This window comes from Lolium perenne, chromosome 4 (genome assembly GCF_019359855.2).
Source record: "Lolium perenne isolate Kyuss_39 chromosome 4, Kyuss_2.0, whole genome shotgun sequence".
NCBI lineage: Eukaryota > Viridiplantae > Streptophyta > Magnoliopsida > Poales > Poaceae > Lolium > Lolium perenne.
This window is the reverse complement of record NC_067247.2, coordinates 176,063,924-176,085,798: the sequence shown is the minus strand read 5'-3', so window position 1 is coordinate 176,085,798 and position 21,875 is coordinate 176,063,924. Positions and strand designations below refer to the sequence as shown.

The window sequence follows — 21,875 nt, the reverse complement described above, 5'->3', positions numbered from 1 at the left end:
TCCATAGGTTTTTTAATTTTCGCATCACACAATTCATGTCTTAACTCAGGAAATAGATTAAAAAGCTCACTAATTTTTTTGTTGTTTTCCATTAAGCCTAACTAGTGAAAATAAAAACAAGAAACAAAAAGATGCAATTGCAGGATCTAAAGGAAATAGCTTCGAGCACTCACACACCGGCAACAGTGCTAGGAAATAGCTTAGTAGTCGGAGGATGTGAATACCTTTTACCTTACCTCCCCGGCAACGGCGCCAGAAAATAGCTTGATGTGTACTCACGCTTCTTTTCCTGTAGACAGTGTTGGGTCTCCAAGAGCAGAGGTTTGTAGATCAGCAGCAAGTTTCCCTTAAGTGAATCACCCAAGGTTTATCGAACTCAGGGAGGAAGAGGTCAAAGATATCCCTCTCAAGCAACCCTGCAATTACGATACAAGAAGTCTCTTGTGTCCCCAACACACCTAATACACTTGTCAGATGTATAGGTGCACTAGTTCGGCGAAGAGATAGTGAAATACAAGTAATATGGATGAATATGAGTGGTAATAGCAATCTAAAATAAATATGGCAGCGAGTAAACATGCAACAGAACAGTAAACAAACGGAGATTCGATGTTCGGAAACAAGGCCTAGGGATCATACTTTCACTAGTGGACACTCTCAACATTGATCACATAATAAAACCACTCTACACTCTCTTGTTGGATGACAAACACCATTAATTGTGTAGGGCTACAAGAGCACCTCAATGCCGGAGTTAACAAGCTCCACAACATTCGATGTTCATATTTAAGTAACCTTAGAGTGCATGATAGACCAACGCAATTATACCGAGTACTAACATAGCATGCACACCGTCACCGACAGACTATGAAAGGAGGAATAGATCACATCAATACTATCATAGTAATAGTTAACTTCATAATCTACAAGAGATCACAATCATAGCTTATACCAAGTACTACATGATGCACACACTGTCAACATTACATCATGGAGGAGGAATAGACTACTTTAATAACATCACTAGAGTAGTACATAGATGATATTCAACTAGATCACAAAGAGAGAGATGAACCACATAGCTACGATAGAGCCCTCAGCCTCAGGGGAGAACTACTCCCTCCTCATCATGGGAAGCAGCAGCGGTGATGAAGATGGTGGTGGTGTCGATGGAGATGGCTTCCGGGGGCAATTCCCCATCCCGACGGCGTGCCGGAACAGAGACTTCTGTCCCCCGAATTGGAGTTTCGCGATGGCGGCGGCTCTGGAAGGTTTTCTGGAGTTTCGTCAATCCGTGTCGAAGATTTAGGTCACGAGGAGTCTTATAGGCGAAGAGGCGGAGTCGGAGGGGCCACGGGGGTCCCACACACTAGGGGGGCGCGCCCCCTGGCCGCGCCGCCCTGTGGGGTGGTGCCCCCTGGCTCCCCTCTGGCCCCTCTTCGGTGCTCTGGAAGCTTTCGGAAAAAATAAGATATTGGGCGTTGATTTCGTCCGATTCCGAGAATATTTCCTTTGTAGGATTTCTGAAACCAAAAACAACAGAAAACAGCAACTGGCTCTTCCGCATCTCGTCAATAGGTTAGTTCCGGAAAACGCATAAAAACATTACAAAGTGCAAGCAAGACATGTAGGTATTGGCATAAAACAAGCATGGAACATCAGAAATTATAGATACGTTGGAGACGTATCACCCCTGCAGTGTTTAGAAAAGATCTTCCAAGAATAATAGACATATTATCATCTTCAGGCATTTCCAACACAACAAAATCAGTTAATATTAAGCAATTATTAGTAACTTGAACAGGAACATCCTCACATATACCAACAAGAATAGCAGTAGATTTATCAGCCATTTGCAAAGATATATCAGTTGGTATCAACTTATCTAAATAAAGTCTCTTGTAAAGAGAAAAAGGCATAAAACTAACTCCTGCTCCCAAATCACATAGAGCAGTTCTAACATAATTATTCTTGATGGAACAAGGAATAGTCGGTATACCTGGGTCTCCCAGCTTCTTTGGAACCTTGCCATTGAAAGAGTAATTAGCAAGCATAGTGGAAATCTCCTCATTAGGAATTTTCCTTTTGTTAGAGACAATATCTTTCATATACTTTGAATAAGGAGGCAATTTAATAGCATCAGTCAAAGGGATTTGCAGGAACAAAGGTTTCATCCAATCATAAAATTTATTATAGTGTGTTGCCTGCCAAAACCCACCAGCGAGCAGCGACGGGCAACACGGAGAGCCGGGAGGCTCCCAGGACTGCTGGTGGGCCCTGGTCCCTCGGGCCACGGCCCGCAATGCTACGGCACACGTCCAAGCTGGTGCAAGGGCGTGCCACCTGACCTATACCTGGTCAGGAAGGTGATGGATTGCTTCGACTAGTTTCCTGCATGGTGTACACGTAAACATTAAATACGAGCCTCGATCGGCTCTCAGGTTATCCCGTGAATCGGCTCAAGGAGCCGATCCACCCATGATTCGTATTGGATCTACGATAGCATGGTGGTCCTGCTTGATCAATATTAAGTTAAAGCGATCTACGACGATCTAGGGTTTTCACCGCATAACCGGAACATCCTACACGTAGTTGAGCCTGGCAGATACAAAAGATAATAGAAAACCAGCCCTAGACAAGGCCTAAAAACCAACGTAGTGTTGATTCCCGGAACATCTCCTCTAGGATCAGCAAACTATACCCTATGTACTACTGGATCATTCAACCCGTTTGCAAGGCCTAACTATGCAGATATCAAACTAATCCTTGGGAGACAAGGAACGACCATAACAGATCAAATCTACTAAATAAAGACTAAGCAAGGTGTTGCCCTTACACCTAGAATAGGTGTAAAGGCAGCTAGATATCTAGGGATAGCATAACTAAGCGAATACATCAAGATAATATCGATGCTAACCCTAACATATCTATGATAACGGCGTTGCTCGCCATCAACAAGGCTTCAGCACGAGCAACGCATGAACAACGAATAAACTTGATACTGCCTAGATCGCAAGATGCGATCTAGGCAGCATGACGCTTACCCGGAAGAAACCCTCGAAACAAGGGGTGGCGATGCGCCTAGATTGGTTTGTTGTGAACGTGATCGTCCTCCTTTCTCAATAACTCTAGATACATATTTATAGTCCGTAGACTTTCTAACTTGGGAATAAACCCAACTGTGTACGAGCTAAACTCTATCTCTTAATTCTAACCGACACCTAACCTACTATAATTTACAGATACACGGGCAATCTAGCCCAAACTCTGATACATGGCCGGTTCAGGAATATTTTCCGTGCATATTCTCTAAGCCCATCTCAATCATGGCCCACCTCTGACTTGGTTAAATTCTGGTGATAACACATGCCCCCTGGTTTTGGTAATGATAATTCCAAAACCACTCTGTTTTTTCTTCGTCGGGTCACGTCATGGCAGAGCAGAACCGTCACAGTATCCTTTCATCATGATGCCTTGCCTTCTCAACTTCTCTGCACGATTTGACAGTTTTTTGGCACCACTTCCTCGGAAACCGTTGTAGCATTAAATCCCCAATATATCCCCTTTATTTAACCACGCCGACCAGTTCGCCTCTTCATCCTCTTGCTCCGTACTAGCCATCGGCAAAAAAAACCCTTCCTCTGCAGCCATGTCTTCCTCCTCCTCCTCCTCTGCCTCATCGGGTCTGTCCTTCCAATCCTCCTCCTCGAGCGAGCCGATGCCGGAGTACGACCAAATGGTGGCGTACGAGAAGGAGGCACCCGAGCGTTGGGATGATGAGGAGTGGGACTTCACCGTCAGGGTGGGCGACGCGCCCCTGACCGTCGTCGGGTCAGACGACGACTTATCCCCGACCGATGGGGAAAGTGACCTCCGGTTCCTCGTCGACGGGGAATTGGAGGCGGAGAGCGAGGATGACCTCTTCTCCTGGGCCAGCTTCACCTCCTACGACGAGGAGGAGGAAGAGGAGGATGACTCCTCCTCCGACGAGTACCCGCCGGCGAAGCGCTTCCGCGCTGGGTCGGAGGACGACGACGAGGAGGAGGAGGAAGAAGCTCCTGCCGAGGGCTACGGCAGCAGCGACGAGGACCTCGCCGGCAGCAGCGCCGACGGCAGCTACGACGGCGACGACGAGGGCAGCGACGGCCCTTAGATTAGCATCCACTAGTATAGGACTAGTAGTAGTAGTAATCGGCTCTTCTTTTGTTCTTCCTTTCTCGAGCAATCGGCTCTTCTCTATTAGAAATCCTTTTTATCAATGAAGAAATATTTTCAACTGATTTTCCCGATAGACAAAGTAAGTCAACGCTCAAAGAGCCGATAGCAGCGCATCGGCCTTCACCATAAAACGCTAGTAAGGCCAAACTTAGTTGCCCGTTCAAACGGTAACCTGCGACCCTCGTCTGAAGGAGCAAACTTAGATCCCCAAATCGCCCATCGAACAGATTCAAATCTCAGCCACGCGAATCCCAGATCCCAATCGCAGATTCAACTCCGCAGCGAGTCTGATGGCAGAATCATCCAGCGCCAACGCTACGGTCTCCGGCCTGAAGGTAATCCTCAACCGCTCCTCGCCATCCGAGCATAATGTTAGAATTAACAGCAAAACACCTGAGTTAATGTCTCATCCCATCATTAATTTTAGGTATCAGACATTCTGCTGCCGCATCCTTCTCTTCCAAATTCCCTTTGTCTTGGTCCTCGTTCTACCGAGAGTCCTGCCCATTTGATTTCATGCGAGGCCAATAGAATTCCCTTCGTGAACCAGAACTTAGATCTGACTTCTTGGGCCGACTGCTTACGAGTCTGGCCTAATCCCCCTGAAGATTGGGTTTCATGGTACAATAGAGTATCCAGAACTCACCAAGCCACCTGGGAAACCACAGGAATAGCCGATGCTTTATCTTTATCACTGTCTCCCCTTGAAAAACATGAAAACCTTCTAAAAACCATCGGCTACTTTTGGTCTGATGCTCTGAATTGCTTCATGTTTGGCCATGGCCCCATGACACCAACCCTATTGGACGTGGCCATGATCACTGGTCTAGATATTGCATCCCCAAGCCCCTCTGCTTTTATGCTGCCAAAGGTTCCTTTCACGCTCTCCTCCAAAACAGAGTGTACAAACTGGGGTGCCTACCTTAGACGCCACATGAAAACCAAAGGCCCTGTAACAGAGAAAGAACACACGGCCTTCCTGAATTCCTGGTTGGAACACTTCATATTCTGTGGCCCTTCACTTGCTCCAACCAAGAACTATCTTTCTTTGGCCTATGAACTTGCCAAAGGCACCCAACTTGGCATCGGCAAACTATTCCTTGGAGAGGTCTATCGATATCTCCAACTGATGGCTGTCAACCTGTTTTCCCAAAAGACAGTCAAAACAGGAGGCCCCTGGTGGTTTATTCAGCTATGTGCTCAGCTGTATTTTCAGAACCAGATCCCAAATTTTCCACCTTTGGCCACTTGCACCTTCCCAGATGCTAATGGGAAGCAGATCCGATGTACTAGCTATGGCCAAGCTTTATATAGCCTTCCAGGTAGCAGGCTGATCCCTAAGGAAGCATCAGAGTGGTTCAGAATTTTCTTCCAAGGCCTGGACAATCCCCTGTTCTTTCCTTACACTGAATCTGGAAATTTTGAAAATCCAGTCTCCTTCAGGTTGGACAGCTTTGCTGATGACCCTAGCACTCGGCACTTGTATTCCATCATGATCCGTCCTTGCTTCCTCCCAGTTGGCATGAGCACCTCAAACAGGATCATCAAACCTGGTTATGAGTCCTACCAGCCGGTCGTAGTAGCCCGGCAGTTTGGTCTTGGGCAGGTGTCTCCACACTTCTTCCTTCATCACTTAACAGAGAGCAGAGCTGAGTTGCCTGATGTCCTCACCGGCCAGAGGTGTTACTCCTTCTTTGATGCTCTAGCCATTCCAATCCCTCACAACCTCCGTTTCACCTCGTCAACTGATGGTTTTGAGACCTGGTGGTCAATGTGGAAGACCCATGCCTTCCAGAGAGCTCTGGGACCGTTGCTGACGCAACTTGATGCTGAATACGATATCCCTACAGAACAGGTACCACTACTCACAAATTTCCTTGCAGTGGCTCATAATGATTTTCATAACCTTGCTCTATCTCCTTGCAGCAACAAGATGGTCCAGAACCTGTACATGATGATGGCTCCCCCTTCAAGTTCCTCCCACCAGCTCCGGTGGTCCTCTTCTGCAAAAGCTCACCACCCTTGGAGAAGGTTGTGATGCAGAGCCAGCCGATTTCACCAAAATCGGCTCCCAAAAGCAAAGTATCCTCTGGGCCAGCTGCCCCCCGAGCCCCAATCAAGGCGAGAAAAGCAGTAAGGAAAGTAGCTGCTAGGAAGACCTTGAAACGCCAAAACCCTACACCAGCTCAAGAAAGTTTGCACGTAAGCTGATCCATGCCTTGGCTGATTTCATCCATCCTTCTAGGCTTCTGCAACATGCTTATATTTCTTTTCGAGGAGACACAGTCCAGTCGAGGGAATTCGAGCTCGGGCAACTCTATGAAAATCACCATGCAGAGCCAACCAGATTTGCCATCATCGGCTTCTAAGAAAAGGTCAGCTCCTGAACCTGCTGCCTCACAAACTCCAATCACAGCAGGGCAGGGTGGTCTGCGCACAAAGAGCCGATGCATCAAAAGAGCTCGCAAGGAACCGCAAACTTCTTCATCAAACCAGGAGGTTTCAAACGTAATTACCCTCCATACTCTCCTCGGCTCATATTTCATGCTAACCCATTGCTGCTCGCATTGGCTCACCACTTCCTTTGTAGACTGATGACACCTCTAGTGGGGAGGTCGAGGAGGTACTGACGCCATCCGCCACCCTGGATCTAGCAACCTCAAAAAGTGTGACTGACAAGGTTGCCAATTTGGCCAAGCCCACAGCAGAAACAAAAGAGCCGATTACCTCAACATCGGCTGTCCCTCTGGTCTTAGGAGAGGTACACTCCTTTCCCTTGGCTCTATCCTCCTCTTTTGCTGCATACTGACGCTGTTCTTGTTTGTTTGTCAGGGTTGTGACCTCTCAAGCTTGCTAACGTTCGACCCTGAATCCATCGAACCAGCTACTTCCAGGGCAAGCGAAGAGCCAGGACCCAGCACTACCCGTGGCCAACTCCAGCGTCTCAAGGCTTTGCTCTCCTCCTCAATTGAGACATTGGTTGAAAACCCCGAGGAAGTGAAGGGCATTCTTGAAGACATTTGATACGTCTCCGACGTATCGATAATTTCTTATGTTCCATGCCACATTATTGATGATATCTACATGTTTTATGCACACTTTATGTCATATTCGTGCATTTTCTGGAACTAACCTATTAACAAGATGCCGAAGTGCCAGTTGCTGTTTTCTGCTGTTTTTGGTTTCAGAAATCCTAGTAACGAAATATTCTCGGAATTGGACGAAATCAACGCCCAGGTTCCTATTTTGCCCGGAAGCATCCAGAACACACGAGAACCGCCAGAGAGGGGGCACAGGCCCACCAAACCCTAGGCCGGCGCGGCCAAGGGGGGACACGCGCCCCCCTATAGTGTTGGCGCCCCTTCGACCTCCTGACACTGCCTCTTCACCTATATAAAGCCCCTGGACCTAAAACCTCGATACGAAAAAGCCACGGTACGAGAAACTATCCAGAGCCGTCGCCATCGTGAAGCCAAGATCTGGGGGACAGGAGTCTCTGTTCCGGCACGCCGCCGGGACGGGGAAGTGCCCCCGGAAGGCTCCTCCATCGACACCACCGCCATCTTCATCACCGCTGCTATCTCCCATGAGGAGGGAGTAGTTCTCCATCGAGGCTCGGGGCTGTACCGGTAGCTATGTGGTTCATCTCTCTCCTATGTACTTCAATACAATAATCTCATGAGCTGCCTTACATGATTGAGATTCATATGATGATGCTTGTAATCTAGATGTCGTTATGCTAGTCAAGTGAATTTTACTTATGTGATCTCCGGAGACTCCTTGTCCCACGTGTGTAAAGGTGACAGTGTGTGCACCGTGTGGGTCTCTTAGGCTATATTTCACAGAATACTTATTCACTGTTATGGATGGCATAGTGAAGTGCTTATTTATATCTCTTTATGATTGCAATGTGTTTTGTATCACAATTTATCTATGTGCTACTCTAGTGATGTTATTAAAGTAGTTTTATTCCTCCTGCACGGTGTAATGGTGACAGTGTGTGCATCCGTGTTAGTACTTGGCGTAGGCTATGATTATGATCTCTTGTAGATTGTGAAGTTAACTATTGCTATGATAGTATTGATGTGATCTATTCCTCCTACATAGTGTGAAGGTGACAGTGTGCATGCTATGTTAGTACTTGGTTTAGTCGTGTTGATCTTTCATGCACTCTAAGGTTATTTAAATATGAACATTGAATTGTGGAGCTTGTTAACTCCGGCATTGAGGGTTCGTGTAATCCTACGCAATGGTGTTCATCATCCAACAAGAGAGTGTAGAGTATGCATTTATCTATTCTGTTATGTGATCAAAGTTGAGAGTGTCCACTAGTGAAAGTATGATCCCTAGGCCTTGTTCCTAAATACTGCTATCGCTGCTTGTTTACTGTTTTACTGCGTTACTACTGCTGCGTTACAACTACTTATTTATACCACCTGTATTTGACTATCTCTTCGCCGAACTAGTGCACCTATTAGGTGTGTTGGGGACACAAGAGACTTCTTGCTTTGTGGTTGCAGGGTTGCTTGAGAGGGATATCTTTGACCTCTTCCTCCCTGAGTTCGATAAACCTTGGGTGATCCACTTAAGGGAAACTTGCTGCTGTTCTACAAACCTCTGCTCTTGGAGGCCCAACACTGTCTACAGGAAAAGGAGGGGGCGTAGACATCAAGCTATTTTCTGGCGCCGTTGCCGGGGAGGAAAGGTAAAAGGCACTCATACTCCGGTTCCAGGTAATGATGCTTTTACGGCGCCATTGTGTTTGTGCTCGAAGCTATTTCCTTTAGATCCTGCAATTGCATCTTTTTGTTTCTTGTTTACACTAGTTAGGCATAATGGAAAACAACAAAAATATGAGAGATCTTTATGAACTTTATCTTGAATTAGGACATGATGTGTTTGAAGAGAGAATTAAAAAACCCATGGAACTTTATATGCATGCTAATGGGAATGTTATTAATATGAATGCTTTGAACACTATTGTTGCTAATGCTATGGAAAATTCTAAACTTGGGGAAGCTGGTTTTGATGAGCTTGATATTTTTAGCCCCCCAAGCATTGAGGAGAAAATTTACTTTGATGATACTTTGCCTCCTATATATGATGATTATAATGATAGTGGTCTTTTGGTGCCGCCTGTTATGGAGGATGAATTTGATTATGATTACAATATGCCTCCTATATTTGATGATGAGAATAATAATGATAGCTACTTTGTTGAATTTGCTCCCACTATTACTAATAAAATTGATTATGCTTATGTGGAGAGTAATAATTTTATGCATGAGACTCATGATAAGAATGCTTTATGTGATAGTTATATTGTTGAGTTTGCTCATGATACTACTGAAAGTTATTATGAGAGAGGAAAATATGGTTGTAGAAATTTTCATGTTATTAAAATGCCTCTCTATGTGCTGAAATTTTTGAAGCTACACTTGTTTTATCTTCCTGTGCTTGTCACTTTGCTATTCATGAATTCATTTATTTACAAGATTCCTTTTCATAGGAAGCATGTTAGGCTTAAATTTGTTTTGGATTTGCATCTTGATGCTCTCTTTTGCTTCAAATACTATTTCTTGCGAGTGCATCATTAAAACTGTTGAGCCCATCTTAATGGCTATAAAGAAAGAACTTCTTGGGAGATAACCCATGTGTTTATTTTGCTACAGTACTTTGTTTTATATTTGTGTCTTGGAAGTTGTTTACTACTGTAGCAGCCTCTCCTTATCTTAGTTTAGTGTTTTGTTGTGCCAAGTAAAGTCGTTGATAGCAAGGTTCATACTAGATTTGGATTACTGCGCAGAAACAGATTTCTTTGCTGTCACGAATCTGGGCAAAATTCTCTGTAGGTAACTCAGAAAATTATGCCAATTTACGTGAGTAATCCTCAGATATGTACGCAACTTTCATTCAATTTGAGCATTTTCATTTGAGCAAGTCTAGTGCCTCGATAAAATTCGTCAATACGAACTGTTCTGTTTTGACAGATTCTGCCTTTTATTTCGCATTGTCAGTTTTGTTATGTTCGATGGATATTTCGATTCCATTGACTTTCAGTAGCTTTGTGCAATGTCCAGAAGTGTTAAGAATGATTATGTCACCTCTGAACATGTATATTTTGATTGTGCACTAACCCTCTAATGAGTTGTTCTAAGTTTGGTGTGGAGGAAGTTTTCAAGGATCAAGAGAGGGAGATGATACAACATGATCAAGGAGAGTGAAAGCTCTAAGCTTGGGGATGCCCCGGTGGTTCACCCCTGCATATATCAAGAAGACTCAAGAATCTAAGCTTGGGGATGCCCAAGGCATCCCCTTCTTCATCGACAAAATTATCAGGTCACTTCTCTTGAAACTATATTTTTATTCGGTGACATCCTATGTACTTTACTTGGAGCGTCTGTATGTTTCTTGTTTTTGTTTTTGTTTGAATAAATACTTGTGTGGGAGAGAGACACGCTCCGCTGGTTCGTATGAACACATGTGTTCTTAGCTTTTAATGTTCATGGCGAAGGTTGAAACTGCTTCGTTAATTGTTATATGGTTGGAAACGGAAAATGCTACATGTAGTAATTGGTAGAATGTCTTGGATAATGTGATACTTGGCAATTGTTGTGCTCATGTTTAAGCTCTTGCATCATATACTTTGCACCTATTAGTGAAGAATACATAGAGCTTGCTAAAATTTGGTTTGCATAATTGGTCTCTCTAAGGTCTAGATAATTTCTAGTATTGAGTTTGAACAACAAGGAAGACGGTGTAGAGTCTTATAATGTTTACAATATGTCTTTTATGTGAGTTTTGCTGCACCGGTTCATCCTTGTGTTTGTTTCAAATAGCCTTGCTAGCCTAAACCTTGTATCGAGAGGGAATACTTCTCATGCATCCAAAATACTTGAGCCAACCACTATGCCATTTGTGTCCACCATACCTTCCTACTACATGGTATTTCTCCGCCATTCCAAAGTAAATTGCTTGAGTGCTACCTTTAAATTTCTATCCTTCACCTTTACAATATATAGCTCATGGGACAAATAGCTTAAAAACTATTGTGGTATTGAATATGTACTTATGCACTTTATCTCTTATTAAGTTGCTCGTTGTGTGATAACCATGTTCCTGGGGACGCCATCAACTACTCTTTGTTGAATATCATGTGAGTTGCTATACATGTTCGTCTTGTCTGAAGTAAGGGAGATTTACCATCTTATGATTGGAGCATGCATATTGTTAGAGAAGAACATTGGGCCGCTAACTAAAGCCATGATCCATGGTGGAAGTTTCAGTTTTGGACATATATCCTCAATCTCATATGAGAAAATTAATTGTTGCTACATGCTTATGCATAAAAGAGGAGTCCATTATCTGTTGTCTATGTTGTCCCGGTATGGATGTCTAAGTTGAGAATAATCAATAGCGAGAAATCCAATGCGAGCTTTCTCCTTAGACCTTTGTACAGGCGGCATAGAGGTACCCCTTTGTGACACTTGGTTAAAACATGTGCATTGCGATAATCCCGGTAATCCAAGCTAATTAGGACAAGGTGCGGGCACTATTAGTATACTATGCATGAGGCTTGCAACTTGTAAGATATAATTTACATAACACATATGCTTTATTACTACCGTTGACAAAATTGTTTCATGTTTTCAAAATCAAAGCTCTAGCACAAATATAGCAATCGATGCTTTCCTCTTTGAAGGACCATTCTTTTACTTTTATTGTTGAGTCAGTTCACCTATTTCTCTCCACCTCAAGAAGCAAACACTTGTGTGAACTGTGCATTGATTCCCACATACTTGCATATTGCACCTGTTATATTGCTTTGCATTGACAACTATCCATGAGATATACATGTTACAAGTTGAAAGCAACCGCTGAAACTTAATCTTCCTTTGTGTTGCTTCAATACCTTTACTATGAATTATTGCTTTATGAGTTAACTCTTATGCAAGACTTATTGATGCTTGTCTTGAAAGTACTATTCATGAAAAGTCTTTGCTTTATGATTCAGTTGTTTACTCGTGTCATTACCATTGTTTTGGATTGCTGCATTCATTACATGTGTTTACAATATTATGATCAAGTTTATGATGGCATGTCACTCCAGAAATTATCTTTGTTATCGTTTACCTGCTCGGGACGAGCAGAAACTAAGCTTGGGGATGCTGATACGTCTCCGACGTATCGATAATTTCTTATGTTCCATGGCACATTATTGATGATATCTACATGTTTTATGCACACTTTATGTCATATTCGTGCATTTTCTGGAACTAACCTATTAACAAGATGCCGAAGTGCCAGTTCCTGTTTTCTGCTGTTTTTGGTTTCAGAAATCCTAGTAACGAAATATTCTCGGAATTGGACGAAATCAACGCCCAGGTTCCTATTTTGCCCGGAAGCATCCAGAACACACGAGAACCGCCAGAGAGGGGGCACAGGCCCACCAAACCCTAGGCCAGCGCGGCCAAGGGGGGGCCCGCGCCCCCCTATAGTGTCGGCGCCCCTTCGACCTCCTGACGCCGCCTCTTCGCCTATATAAAGCCCCTGGACCTAAAACCTCGATACGAAAAAGCCACGGTACGAGAAACCATCCAGAGCCGCCGCCATCGCGAAGCCAAGATCTGGGGGACAGGAGTCTCCCTCCGGCACGCCGCCGGGACGGGGAAGTGCCCCGGAAGGCTCCTCCATCGACACCACCGCCATCTTCATCACCGCTGCTGTCTCCCATGAGGAGGGAGTAGTTCTCCATCGAGGCTCGGGGCTGTACCGGTAGCTATGTGGTTCATCTCTCTCCTATGTACTTCAATACAATAATCTCATGAGCTGCCTTACATGATTGAGATTCATATGATGATGCTTGTAATCTAGATGTCGTTATGCTAGTCAAGTGAATTTTACTTATGTGATCTCCGGAGACTCCTTGTCCCACGTGTGTAAAGGTGACAGTGTGTGCACCGTGTGGGTCTCTTAGGCTATATTTCACAGAATACTTATTCACTGTTATGGATGGCATAGTGAAGTGCTTATTTATATCTCTTTATGATTGCAATGTGTTTTGTATCACAATTTATCTATGTGCTACTCTAGTGATGTTATTAAAGTAGTTTTATTCCTCCTGCACGGTGTAATGGTGACAGTGTGTGCATCCGTGTTAGTACTTGGCGTAGGCTATGATTATGATCTCTTGTAGATTGTGAAGTTAACTATTGCTATGATAGTATTGATGTGATCTATTCCTCCTACATAGTGTGAAGGTGACAGTGTGCATGCTATGTTAGTACTTGGTTTAGTCGTGTTGATCTTTCATGCACTCTAAGGTTATTTAAATATGAACATTGAATTGTGGAGCTTGTTAACTCCAGCATTGAGGGTTCGTGTAATCCTACGCAATGGTGTTCATCATCCAACAAGAGAGTGTAGAGTATGCATTTATCTATTCTGTTATGTGATCAAAGTTGAGAGTGTCCACTAGTGAAAGTATGATCCCTAGGCCTTGTTCCTAAATACTGCTATCGCTGCTTGTTTACTGTTTTACTGCGTTACTACTGCTGCGCTACTACTACTTATTTATACAACCTGTATTTCACTATCTCTTCGCCGAACTAGTGCACCTATTAGGTGTGTTGGGGACACAAGAGACTTCTTGCTTTGTGGTTGCAGGGTTGCTTGAGAGGGATATCTTTGACCTCTTCCTCCCTGAGTTCGATAAACCTTGGGTGATCCACTTAAGGGAAACTTGCTGCTGTTCTACAAACCTCTGCTCTTGGAGGCCCAACACTGTCTACAGGAAAAGGAGGGGGCGTAGACATCAACATTCAGCCCCATCTCCCGGTGACATTGCAGGTGAAACTCTGGCCAGTTGTGACTCTGTCAGCCTTCAGGTCAAGGGTGAAGTTGGCTCGTCAGAGAATCGACCTACGCCACGCCCAGCTTCCGTTGAAAGCCGATATTGCAGACAAGTGTCAACGGCTCAATGAGAAAAAGGCTGCCTTGGACGCCAAAATTGATACCTCTGTCAGCAGCACCGAACTTGAGACCCTGCGCAAGGAACTGGAGGACCTTGAAGAGAGGGTCAGGGTAACCAAACAGCTTATCCAAGATAAGGAAGCTCTTATTGCCCGCTCCCAAGAGGAAGCAGAAGGCCTCAAAGCTGAACTGAAGACTGATCTGGCCGAAATACGTGCCCTGAACAGACAGCTAGTGACAGGCAAGGACGAAGATGATGAGGCCGAGATCGCCGAGGTGGATCGTGTCCGTGCTGACGCCCTCCATGCCCTCGAGGCATTCCTTCAGTAGAGCCTCCCCATGTCATCTGATAACTGCTCAATTGAGCTTGTACCTCTAGAGTCGATGGCTGTGCCTCGGCTTTTTAGTCTGAAGTCGATGTCTGTGCATAGGCTGTACTTGTATCTTATTGTTTTTGCATATTTTTCTAAAGTCGATGTCTGTGCATTGGCTGTGATTTGTATGTAAATTTTTTTTTACTGGCCGATTTTATGCATCGGCCCCCATATTTCACTGTCCATCATCCCACATGCTTGGGAAATATTTCTTGAGATGTTGACTATTGACAGCTACTGGGAATTTAACACCGTCCAGCTGCTTGAGCATGTATGCATTACCCTTCAAAACTTGGTCGACTCTGTACGGTCCGTGCCAATTAGGAGACCATTTACCATACACTTTATCCTTAGTTCCTAATGGCAATACAGCTTCCCGTACTAGATCACCAACCTGAAACTCCCAGGCTGGTCTCAGGCACTTGAGAAGTAACCCCTCCAAAGTCCTGTAGAACATGTCATCTCCTATAAGGACATATTTCATGGCCTTGTACCTTATCCGTTTAGGTGCCCCCCGAGCCGAATCTTTCAAGTAATTGAAGATATCGTCTCTCTAGTCATCCTGTCTCGAAAATCTATGGCGACACGCCATCGGCCGTCCCTTTTCTGTACAGGTACGATAATAGAAATCCACTCAGCGTACATGCATGGCCTGATGAACCCGGTGTCCAACATTTTCTCGATCTCTTTCTTGACTTCTTCCAGAATCTCGGCCTTCATTTGACGTGCTCGTTGCTGGAACGGCCGAAATCCTTTCTTGAGAGGGAGCCGATGCTCAATTATGCTCCTGTCTAACCCAGGCATCTCTGTGTAATCCCATGCAAAGCAATCTGGGTATTCTTTCAACAGAGCTATCATCAGGCTCCTCAGATGCGGATCTAACTTTTTGCTGATAAAAGTTGGTCGTGGCTTATCCCCAGGACCAATGTCAACCTCTTCTAGCTCATCAGCCGATGTAAACCCATACCCTAGCTTTCCGTCGCCTGCTAGATCGATGCTCAACACGGGCAAAACGTATGGCGAGGATAATATGGGCCGATTGCTGGAATCGGCCCCCATTCTGGTTGCATTGCTCAATGAAGGTTTACATCTTGTTCGTGCTCTACTACGGGAAGGAGTCCCGTTACTATGACTACGTGACATGTTTGAGTTGAGATCATTACTTCTTATTTTTTGGGGCCGATCGCAGGGATCGGCCTTGCCACGTACGTCGTTCGACCTTGCTCTTGCTATACTGTCAGGCCGGTGGATAAGACCAGCCTCACCCCATTTTTTGCCACTTCGATGCGCTCACAGCCGTCCAAACTATCTCCAGAGAGTGGCTCTTGGTCTTCCGCTTCCCAAATGTTCATGCCAGCCGTTGAGATCTCGGCTGAGTCATCTGCATGGACGACCTCTACTTCATCTCCATCCCACTGTATCAAGCATTGGTGCATTGTGGATGGAATGCAGCAGTTGGCGTGAATCCAATCCCTCCCTAGCAAGACAGCGTAGGTGCTTTTGCTGTCGACGATGAAGAATGACGTAGGGATGGTTTTTCGGCCTACAGTTAGATCCACGCTCAGAACGCCTTGCGCTTCTGAGGCTTGGCCGTTGAAGTCGCTCAATGTGACGTTGGTTTTGATCAGATCCGCGCTAGAGCGTCCCAGACGACGTAGCATGGAGTATGGCATTATATTGACTGCCGCTCCCGTGTCAACCAACATCTTGTTGACAGGCTGCCCGTTGATATAACCTCTTAAGTACAGGGCCTTCAGATGTCTGTAGCTCTTTTCTTGTGGCTTTTCAAAGATAACTGGCCGTGGGCCGCAGTCAAGTTGTGCCACAGGCGCTTCTTCTGTTCTTGGAGCACAAAACTCCGACGGAAGTATGAACACCATGTTTGTGCCAGCCGATGCCTTATCATCGGCTTTCTTTTGTTTGGGGCGCCACTCTTTCTTCTGTGGACGACCCTCCTCGTCCAAAGTTTGCTGAATTTTCACGGCCAGATCGGGCCGTGCTTTCCTGAACATGTGCAGGTATAACCTCTCGGCTTCCTCCAAGCTACGTAGTCGCTGAACCCTACGCTTTTGAGAGTGACTGAGTCCATCAGGGTACCACCTTGGCTGGTGGCATCTATCTTCTTCCTCTTCTTCTTCATCTTCTAACTCCTCGAGATCTTCCACCCGAGAGGACTCAGCTTTCTTGTTCCGAGATGGGAGAGGCCCTAGACGTTTGAAAACTGACACGTCTCCTGTGTCCTTCTTCCTCTGTCTACATTCTGGGCAGTTGCCGATTGTAGGCAATCGGCTCATTCCTGAGTCCCAGCAATGCTTAAAGAAAGGACAATCCCAGTGTCTGTCCATGTCCTCCTGCTCTCTCGACTTTTCCTTAGCGCGGCGTTCATATCCTTCGTCGTCTCTAACATACCGACGATATTTTCTGTTGTCTACTGTCGTTGCCTAATCGACGGTACCCCGGAGGAGGGATCCTCACGAGGGGAAGAAGAAGTAGGGGCCATAGGGCGGAGTGCACACGGGACGGTGGTACGCGATTTACCCAGCTTCGGAACACCTGCACGATGACAGGGCCTACTGCTGCTTGTCTGGAATTATCTGGGCGCTTTCGCGATGTTACAATGAGTTGAGGTTCTGCCTCTAGGGCTCCCGGGACCCGGCTTATAAAGGCGCACGGATCTAGGGTTTACATGGAGAGTCCTACCCGGATACAGGTTTCCTAACTACGGTACAATGTCTTGCCGTGTACGCCAAGGATCCGCCCTTCCATCTACGTCGTACCGGATCCGGGTCCCTTAATGGGCCTCCGTGGATCCGGATTCCTCATCAATGTTGGTTGGATCCGGCTCCCTGCTCCTAGGCCGGACATCTTCCGTCAGGATCAACAGCAACTGGGCCGCCCGATGGGCCACATGCCTCACCACCATCTGTGGGCCACCCGGGCTTGCCGGATCTAGGCACTGTCGATGGTACACCCATGAAGTATACCCACAACAGTAGCCCCCAGGGTTCTCCGAGTTTCACCTGCAGTTTCCGCCTTGCTAGTCCATCATGATCTCCGGCAAATGTTGGTAACGCGGAGAAACTTGAAGAACTCCAACTTCACATTTTCTTCTTTTTCCAACTTGTAGCCGGAAAATGCTCCCATCCTGCGGGACTTCATCCATCGACGTTCCAAAGAACATTTCCGGGTTACTCCCTGCTCGCGAATGAGAGCCAACTTATCCTCACGCAGTTACCCGGAATCTTAAAAGACTCAAACGGTTCCGCCAATTCTGGCGCCATTCTCGCGCGATTTGGGCGGTAACTTATCTCTAGCCATTTTTACCGCTTAGGGTTTAGGACACGTGTCACGCATCCAACGGTGCGACGCTTGCGTTCCGACCACAGGATGCGGAGCACGAATCTCGTCCCGCCGGCCTATAAATATCCGCCGTCGACGCCTTAACCCTCATTCACCCCCCCTTCTCACCTCTCTGCCAAGCGCCGCCGCAAGCTCCATCTCCGCCGTGCCAGAATCTCACCGGAACATCGCCGGAGTTGCTTCGCCGCCGCGTCGAGTTCATCCTGTTCTTAACATCAGCGAGCCATCGCGCGGAAACCTCGTCGCCGGCGACTCCGACCGCCGTAAACGCCATTACGGTAAGTTCTCGAACTTTGCCCTCGCGCCGTAGTTGGTAGGGATGAACTTGGGGAAGACGATGCTGGATCCGACTAAAGAACATTTTCCGCCATTCATCTTTTTTTCAGATGTCTTCAACGACTCCGCCTCCAGCCTCTGAACCGATCATGGCCACCCCAATCTCCTCCGCCCCTCCACCTTTCGCTCCAGTTAAGCTGGGTCCTTCAAAGGATTCCGGCAAGGAAACCGAAGGGACTTCCGCTAACCCGGAAAAGGCCTCCGGGGAGGATCAGGCGGAGCACAAGGCGGAAGAGGCCGCTGCCAAAAAATCAAAGGCTCGCCAACGAGATGCTGAAGCCAAGGGAAAATGGTGGCCATGCACCACCACCAAGACGGAGTTCACGAATCTCGAGACGGAAGGCTTCCTGCAACCCGGAAGCTGGAGGTCAGTTCCCACTGCCTTAGCCCCAGCTCCGGAGGACAACGAGATGGTGCTCACGAAAGCACTGGTGGAGCGGGGTTTTTCATTTCCGCCTTCGGACTTCTTCCTGGAGATCCTGAAGGTTTACGGGCTCCAACCCCACAACATCTCTCCAAACAGCGTGCTTGCGATCAGCAATCACGTCACCCTGTGCGAGGGCCATCTCTGGGTAACTCCCGAGCTTCCTCTGTTTCAATATTACTTCACCGTCAAGAAGGAGAGGATCCGGAACTCCACCGAGCTCGCAACATGCGGATCCATCACCTTCATGATCCGCCCGGGCTGCGTCTACCCCCACACTGACCGCCACGAATCCGCGCGGTACTGGTCCGGAGGCTTCTTCTATTTGAAGGACGTTTCCGACCCGGCGAGCACAAGGAGGCTGCCGCCGTTCAAGAACTGCCCCGCCACCGAGCTTCCGACATGGACGCATTGCCCCCATCTCTCCGAGTCGCCCCAGCTCACTCGCGCTGTCAGGCGGATCTGCAAGCTCACGGAGGAGGGGCTGTCAGGGAAGGACTTAACCCTTTCCTGGTTCACCAAGCGGATCCAGCCGCTTCAACACAGGGACCGGCTGATGTTCCAGTACTCAGGGCGCGACGACCCAATGCGCGCCACAAAAGACAATCTTTCCGCCGACGCCATCGACAAGAGGATCCGGCTCCTCATCAAGGTTCCGCGTGAACTTCATGTTCACGTGTGCAACAAGGACATTCACACGAATGGTTTCGGAACCGCGGTACGTCGTCTCGACTTTTTAGTCCATTGCTTTCCTTCGCATCCAAACTTTTTGTCTAAGTGTTCAACACTGCATTAGCTTGAGGCGCTCGAAGAAAGCGAACTCGGAACTCTTCTCCGGGTTCCTTCCACCGGCAACACGGATCCGGAGGCTGCATCTGAAGCGGAGGTTCACGAAGCTCCGCGCCCTCCTAAGAGGAAAAGGCCAGCTCCTTCCAGCCCCGCCGCTAAACGTGCCCGCGAAGTGCCTAGCACTGCGGCAACTCGGAAGGCGGAGGCGGAAAAGAAACGCCTTAAGCTGATTAACACCAGCAACAAGGGGCAGCCCGCCATCCAGAACTTCTTCAAGCCCTCCGGGTAAGTGTCCGTTTCTGAGATCCAAGTTCTAGTTTCACGAGCAATTCCTTAGTTGTTTATGCTTTTTTTCTTTTTACTGAAGCTCCGGAAGCCAGCCCCCCAAGGCTCCAAAGGTCTTGAAGAAGAAGGTCAAGCCGTCTCCGGCTTCAGTTCCTGTTACTCCAGAAGTGGAGATCCCACCCAAAGCTTCATCTGCTTCCAAGCCGGATCCCAAGGACATCATCGACCTTGAAGATCTTCCGGAAGATCCCGCAGACCTCGGCGATTCCGCCAAGGGTGCCTCCTCGTCTGCCCCTCCTCAAGATCAACCAAGCGCCGCTTTCGCGGAGCCCACCGAGGAAGAATATGAGGAGAAGGTGAAGCTCGTTCAAGCCTCCAACGCGATCCGGGTGGATCCTCGACCGACCCAGTCTCTTCAAAAGCTTTCCCTCGCCGAGCGCCATACGGAAGTTTCCACCATGCTGAACAAGGTCTGGGGGAAGTCGGATGAGGAGATGCAAGAGCTCACCGTCTTGGAAAACGATCTAAAAGAGTTTTTCACCAAGCACAAAGAAGTGCGGCAGGTAATGACATAGGCATCCCAAATGGGCCTGCCGAATATAGTACCCGGGGTTTACTGAAGGCCCACTACCCGAAGAATAAGAAGATTCGAGAGCCCAAGATGTATTTAAGGAAAAGATAGAGTTGTAATAGGAAGTGTTATTTGTAATCTGGCGGGATGAGTTAGAAACCGTCCCGGACTCTGTAAACTTGTATAGCACGAATCCCTCGGCTCCACCTCCTATATAAAGGGGGAGTCGAGGGACGAAGAATCAATCGAATCATTGTCTGCAAACCCTAGTTTTCATAATCGTCGAGTACTTTTCGGCTGAAACCTTCGAGATCTACTTACCCTCTACTTCCAACTAAACCCTAGCCTACAATCCATAGGCATTGACAAGTTGATACCTTGTCAATTGGCGCCGTCTGTGGGAACTAGAGGCGTAAGGAGCTGATCTCGATGGCACGCTCAAGATCTTCGACATCGTCAACCGCAAGCAACATAATGGATCGAGGTAAACAGATCGCTGCTGGTCTTGTCGATTTTGTTCCTCACCCACCCTCCCGTTTGGATGCATATGCGTACCTGGCGGAGCCCATGGAGATGACGTTCGGAAGGTTTCACTTTCGCGTCGAGAAGGAAGGATCGTATCGTGTCGAGATTCCGATTTCGTCGGGATCGTCGGTGGTCGATTCCGATTTTTCAAACTATGCATCGTCAACCGAGTCAGGAGAAGAAGAAACCTCGGCGACACGCTACGTCAGCACCAGAACAAGAGAGAAACTCGCCAAGATCTTCAACGACATGTCGTTTGAGTCATCTGCGGACTCATATATAAGCGATGGCTCAAGCGATGTCGACAGTTACGACTTCATCGACAAATCTCTCACAGTGGGCAAGGTCTTCATCAATCTCAACGATGATGTCACCAAACCCAACGTAGATCTGAGTACAAAGTATCATCAGATTTACGCCATTGAAGATCAAGAGGAGACATCTGAGGCTTTCGACACCTGGGAAATCCATACGTCGATCCCTCCAATCTGCGACAAGGCCTGGGCAACAAATACGTCGGGCCAGAGCCGCGAGATAGAGTTCAACTTTCACAAGCAGCGTGGGACAGAGCCGCGAGAGCTATGAATGGCACAGAACCAATGGCTACCACAGCCACACCAGAAGAATTGCAAGCATATCAATATAGGCTCGCACGAGCTGCCAGGGAATTGGAAAAACAGACAGCTGAGTTGAACAGGAGAAAGGAGGCAGCTTCTGCATCCAGCAGAAGAAGGGCAGATCTAAGTCGACAATCTAGAACTACGGGTGATAGCCACCGGGAGGCGCGGAACAGAGCAAGATCAAGGCTGCAACACATACCCGAAGCAGAAAGAGAGCACTTGGTCCAAAACCTCGACATGTCCTTTATGTCGATAGATACAAGAGGAAACATCATCCCTAAGACACCAGAGGCTGGGTATATGGCGACACATGCTTTTATCCTTGCATCTAAACCACCTCCAGGTGATCCAAGGGAAACACTGTACAATATGGCGGTAGCAGGAGTTGGAGCTATGGGGAC

The 21,875-nt window shown here is 47.1% G+C and overlaps 1 protein-coding gene across 1 annotated transcript; it reads left to right on the top strand.

The window, feature by feature from the left end:
• The first annotated feature begins 3,718 nt into the window (after positions 1 to 3,718).
• Positions 3,719 to 20,333, top strand: LOC127348767 (uncharacterized). Its single transcript, XM_051374677.2, has 4 exons — positions 3,719 to 3,876; positions 4,487 to 4,553; positions 19,481 to 19,758; positions 19,841 to 20,333. Exons 1-4 carry the CDS (start codon positions 3,719 to 3,721, stop codon positions 20,331 to 20,333), a joined length of 996 nt encoding a protein of 331 aa, XP_051230637.2.
• Positions 20,334 to 21,875: the final 1,542 nt, after the last annotated feature.

What these genes read in the sequence shown, in the direction of transcription:
- LOC127348767 (XM_051374677.2), top strand. Translation starts at nt 3,719, where the DNA reads ATGCCGGAGTACGACCAAATGGTGGCGTACGAGAAGGAGGCACCCGAG. An exon ending in CTACGGTCTCCGGCCTGAAG is followed by an intron (nt 4,554 to 19,480) that starts GTAATCCTCAAC and finishes ACACTGCATTAG; the next exon opens with CTTGAGGCGCTCGAAGAAAG. An exon ending in AACTTCTTCAAGCCCTCCGG is followed by an intron (nt 19,759 to 19,840) that starts GTAAGTGTCCGT and finishes TTTTTACTGAAG; the next exon opens with CTCCGGAAGCCAGCCCCCCA.